Raw genomic sequence first — 4,882 nt, 5'->3', positions numbered from 1 at the left:
AGAGTTGGATTTTCCTGGGATTTGGTTGATTCGACCTAGAATTGGTTTAGATCCACCTGGAATTGGGTTTGACCCACCTCGAGTTGGAATGTATCCACCTGGAATTGGGTTTTATCTACCTGGAATTACATTGAATGCCCCTGGAATTTGCTTTAATCTCCCTGTAATTGGGTTGGACCAACCTTGAGCTGCATTTGACTCACCTGGAATTGGGTTGAATCCACCTGGAATTGGGTTTGAATGGTGTTGGTGCTGCAGTAGAGGCTGGAATTGCCCCAGGATCCTCCTGGAATCGAGTCAGACACACCTGGAATTGGGCTGAATTCCCCTGGAAATCGATTTTTGGTTATATTCTGTCTGGATGATGGTATGGGGCAATGGGAATGGGGAAATGTGGGGGAGAGAGCATAAAAATCCTGGGAAAATGGGGATTTCCACCCAAAATCCAGGGAACAGGGGGGTTTGGGAACTCCTAGAGCCCCAAAATCTCGGGTACAGGGGGGTTTTGGAACTGTCAGAACCCCAAAACTGTCGGAAAAGAGGAGTTTGACCACTCCTGACCCCAAAAAATGGGGAAAAAAGCCCGGGGAAAACCCTGAAAAAACAGGAAGTTGGGCCAACACCCTTCCCAGAAAAATACCCAAAAAGGGGGTTGAACCTTCTGAATCTCCCCGATCCCCTTTTGCCATGGATCCAGGACACCCCAAATCCCAACGCCGCGGCTCCAGGACCCCCCAAAGCCCACCTTGGAGCCCCCAAAGGCCAGGCAGGGTCAGCGCCAGCAGCAGCAGCAGGCAGGGGCAGCTCCGTGCTCCATCCATGGCGCCTCGGGATGTGACGACACTGGGAAGGGTCAGTGGTGGTCACCACAGTCCATCCTAGTGCCACCATGGTCACTCCCAGTCCCTCTTATCCCATTCCCAATGTATTCCCAGACATCCATCCTCTCTCCCTGTCCCTCCCAGTGCTCCCCAATCCACTCCCCTCTCTCCCAGTGTGCCCCCAGTCCCTCCCACTCCATTCCCAGTCCCTCCCAGTGCTAGCACAGTCACTCCCAGTCCCTCTAAAGCCAATCCCAGTTCATTCCCAGTCCACTCCCAGACCTCCATCCTCTCTCCCAGCGCCGTCCCAGTACGCCCTAATCCAATCCCCTCTATCCAAGTCCTTCCCCAGTCCCACTAATCGCAATTCCTGTACATTTCCAGTCCCTCCCACTGTATTGCAAGTCACTCCCAGTGCCTCCAACGTCCCTCCCAGTTTGTCTAATGCCAATCCCAGTCCATTCCCAGTGCACTCCCAGATTTCCATACTCCATTTCAGTGCCCTCCAATGCCCCCAATTCACACCCCTCTCTCCCAGTGCCCCCCCATTCCCTCCCCCTTCATTCCCAGTCCCTCCCAGTACCACACCACCCCTCCCAGCTCTCTCCCAGCGCCCCCCCAGCTGATCCCAGTGTCTCCCCTCTCTCTCCCAGTGCCCCCCAGCGTGTCCATCTCGCTGGTGCCCTCGAGCTCCCAGCCCGAGCCCGGCCGCCTGCTGTGCTCCGTGATGGATTTCTACCCTGCGCAGGTGCAGGTGAGGTGGTTCCAGGGCCAGCAGGAGCTCTCGGAGCAAGTGATGACCACCGACCTGCTCCCCAACGGGGACTGGACCTACCAGCTGCTGGTGCTGCTGGAAACGCCCCCCCGGCGCGGGGTCACCTACACCTGCCAGGTGGAGCACGTCAGCCTGGAGCAGCCCCTGAGGCGGCACTGGGGTACGGCCAGAGCCCACAGCGCCGGGGGGAGCGGGGGAGGCACTGGGGGGGCTGGCAGGGGGATTGGGCTGTGCTGGGGGGAACTGGGAGGGAGGTGGAGAGAGGCTGGTTTCTACTGGGAGAGGGGCTTGGGGGTGTGGGAGGGCTGGGAAGGGGTTGGAAGGATGTTGCGGAGGGTGGGATGAGGTTCTGGGGGTGAGGTGGGCACTGGGAGGGAGTTTGGGGCTGGGAAGGGACTGGGAGAGGGTTTGGGGGTCCTGGGGCGGTGGGGGGCGACTGGGAGGGGTTGTTGGGTGCTGAGAGGGACGGGAGGGGCTTTGGTGTGTCCTGGGGAGGCTGGGAATGGATCGGGAGGAGGTTTCAGGGGCCTCTGGGTGGGCTGGGAGCGACTGGGAGGGTGCTTGGAGGGGCTTGGGGTGTCGCTGAGAGGTTTTTGGGGGTCCTGAGCCCTGCTGACCCCCCAGAGATGCCGCCGGACGCTGCCCGCAGCAAGATGCTGACGGGGATCGGGGGCTTCGTGTTGGGCTTCGTCTTCCTGGCGCTGGGGCTCGGCTTCTACCTGCGCAAGAAGGTGAGGGGGGGTCCCGGGGGTCGTGTCCCCCCTGCCCCGGAGCGGCTGTGCTCCCCCCGGGGCCCCCCAGCCCGGTGTCACCCCCTTTTCTCTGCCAACAGAGCTCCTGAGCCGCCGCCGGCCGCAGCCCCTCCCCGTGGCCTCGGGCCCGGCCGGGACCCCCCGCTCTGTCCCCGCGCTGATTTTGGGGGGTCGTGTGTCCCCCCAGCCCTGCTGTCACTCTGACCCCGCCCGGCTGCTCCCAGTGCTCCCAATAAAGCTTCCCAGTTGGCTCCGGTCGCGTTTCTTGGGGGGCACTGGGGAGGGACTTGGGGGGACCCCGCGGTGGGGCTGTGACTGGGGGGCAGACCTGACCCCGGGATGGATCGGGAATGGGGACCCCCGTGTGTCCCCAAGTGTCACCCCGCTCTGGGGGCCTTGGGAGGCAGCTGAACCCCGACACGGCACACAGCGAACCCCAAAAAAGGCGCTGAGACCCCCTGAGCCCCCCAGAACCTCCAAACCCCCTAGAAAAACAGCCCCGAAAAATAGCCCCGCGAAAATGAGCCAATGGGAGAAGGCGCTGAGCGATTCTGATCCAATCCGAGCTCGCGGCGCTGATGACTCTCCAGTTCCCAGGCAGACCCGCAGCGCCCAGCGCTCCCCACCCCAACCCCACCTGCGCCCCCCCCTCGCCCCCAGCGCTTCCCGCCAGCCCAATTTGGGGAGGGGGCGCGTGGGGGGCGCCCAGGCCTGGCCCGGAGCCCAGCGCTGCCCCAGCCCGACCTGCCCCGGCTCCATCCCGGCTCCTCCCGCGGCATGCGACGGCGTGGGGAAAAGGAGGGGAAAGGGTGGGCGCTGGGCTTGGGGGGAGGAGGAGAAGGGATGGAGGAGGAGGAGGAGGGATGAGGAAGGAGCGGCAGAAAGGCCGGAGATCCGAGTGGGAGGAGGAGGCGGGAGGAGGAAGGAGGAGGAGCCGCGGGAGGAGGAAGGAGGAGTGAGGAAGAGGAGGAACAGGAAGAGGTTGGAGAGAGGAAGAGGAGGAGCAGCAGAAGCAGCGTGGAGCTCTTTGTCTGCCGCGGCCCCGGGAGCATCGGCGCCCCGCACGCCGCAGGTGAGGGGGAGGAGGAAGTCGCCCCAAATGTCTCGGGGGTCCCCGAGCGGCGTTTTCTCTGGGCGGGTGTTTGGAGCTCGCAGATTGCGGGATTGAGCCACAAATCTCGTGAAGGGTGGCTGGGAGGGTTTGATTGTGCGGGGGAATGTTTGGTTGTTGCGGAAGGGCAAAGCTGAGGCGCCAATGGGGCTTTGGGGGATATTTTGGGGGCTGCAGGTGGGCACGGCCCGGTGTCGGGGTGGGAGGGGGACATGGGGCATGGGGTCCCCCCGGGAGAGCGGTGGAGGGGAAGGGCGGGAGCCCCGGAGTGGGGTGAGCGGAGAGGGGCGATGGCGGAGCTGGGGAAGCCCCGGCAGGCTGGAGAGGGGGGAGCGTGGCTAAGGGGGAAGCCTGGGATCCCTGGAAGCGCGGAGCAGAGAATGAGGGGAGAAGGGACCCCTGGGACCCCCAAAGCCCCCGGATCATCCCTAAGCGGGACCCTGGAAAATAGGGAAGCCCGGGAGCCACGGGAGCCCCATGAGTGCAGGGAAGGGAGACCCTGAGGAGGCCAAAGTGCAAAGAGCAGAGAGAGGGAAATCCTGTTAGGGTTTTGAGGTGAATGGTGGTGGTTTGTGGTTTCTATGGACACAAACCCCTGGAGACTTGCAGAGCTGGAGCTGGGCAGGAGGAACCCCCAGGGCAAGGCGCTGAGCCCTTGTTTTTCCCCCAAAGCAGGATTTGTCATTGCCAAGGCGTGGCCGGATGGAGGAGGAGGAAAAGGCCCGGAGATGCAGCCGGAGCTCGGAGCTGGGGGAGAAGCCTGAGGGCAGAGAGAAGCCCCACAAGTGTGGGGAATGTGGGAAAAGCTTCAGGTGGAGATCTCATCTTATCCTGCACCAGAGGATCCACACAGGGGAAAAGCCCTATGAGTGTAGGGAGTGTGGGAATACCACCCAACAACCACACACCAAACCACACAAAACCCACACAAAAAACCACAACACCCCCACAACACAAAAAACCACACAAAACCCAAAAAGAGCTTCAGCCGGATGTCAAACCTGATCACACACCAGATGATCCACACAGGGGAAAAGCCCTACGATTGTGGGAAGTGTGGGAAGAGCTTCAGCCGGATGTCCACCCTGATGCAGCACCAGGTGACCCACACAAAACCCACACACAAACAAACCACCACACCCCCCACAACACCAAACCACACTGGGGAAAAGCCCTATGAGTGTGGGAAATGTGGGAAAAGCTTCAGCACAGATCTCACCCCACACCAACCACACAAAACCAACCAAAAAACCAACAATCCAGCCTGATGCAGCACAAAAAGATCCACACCGGGGAGAGGCCCTATGAGTGTTCCAAGTGTGGGAAGAGGTTTCAGACCAGCTCCCATCTCCTCCTCCATGAGCGCATTCACACCCAGGAGAGGCCCTTCCGCTGCCCTGACTGTGGGAAGGGCTTCAAGCAA

General features: G+C 61.7%; 1 protein-coding gene across 1 annotated transcript; it reads left to right on the top strand.

Moving 5' to 3' along the window:
• The first annotated feature begins 1,284 nt into the window (after window positions 1-1,284).
• LOC146420365 (class II histocompatibility antigen, B-L beta chain-like) lies at window positions 1,285-2,599 on the top strand. The gene is made up of 3 exons (XM_085048349.1): window positions 1,285-1,756; window positions 2,221-2,327; window positions 2,429-2,599. Exons 1-3 carry the CDS (start codon window positions 1,330-1,332, stop codon window positions 2,435-2,437), a joined length of 543 nt encoding a protein of 180 aa, XP_084904475.1. The 5' UTR covers window positions 1,285-1,329; the 3' UTR covers window positions 2,438-2,599.
• Window positions 2,600-4,882: the final 2,283 nt, after the last annotated feature.

Source organism: Lichenostomus cassidix, unplaced genomic scaffold, assembly GCF_008360975.1.
Source record: "Lichenostomus cassidix isolate B80296 unplaced genomic scaffold, HeHo_3.0 HiC_scaffold_133, whole genome shotgun sequence".
Taxonomy (NCBI): Eukaryota; Metazoa; Chordata; class Aves; order Passeriformes; family Meliphagidae; genus Lichenostomus; species Lichenostomus cassidix.
This window is presented reverse-complemented; position numbering and strand designations above follow the sequence as displayed.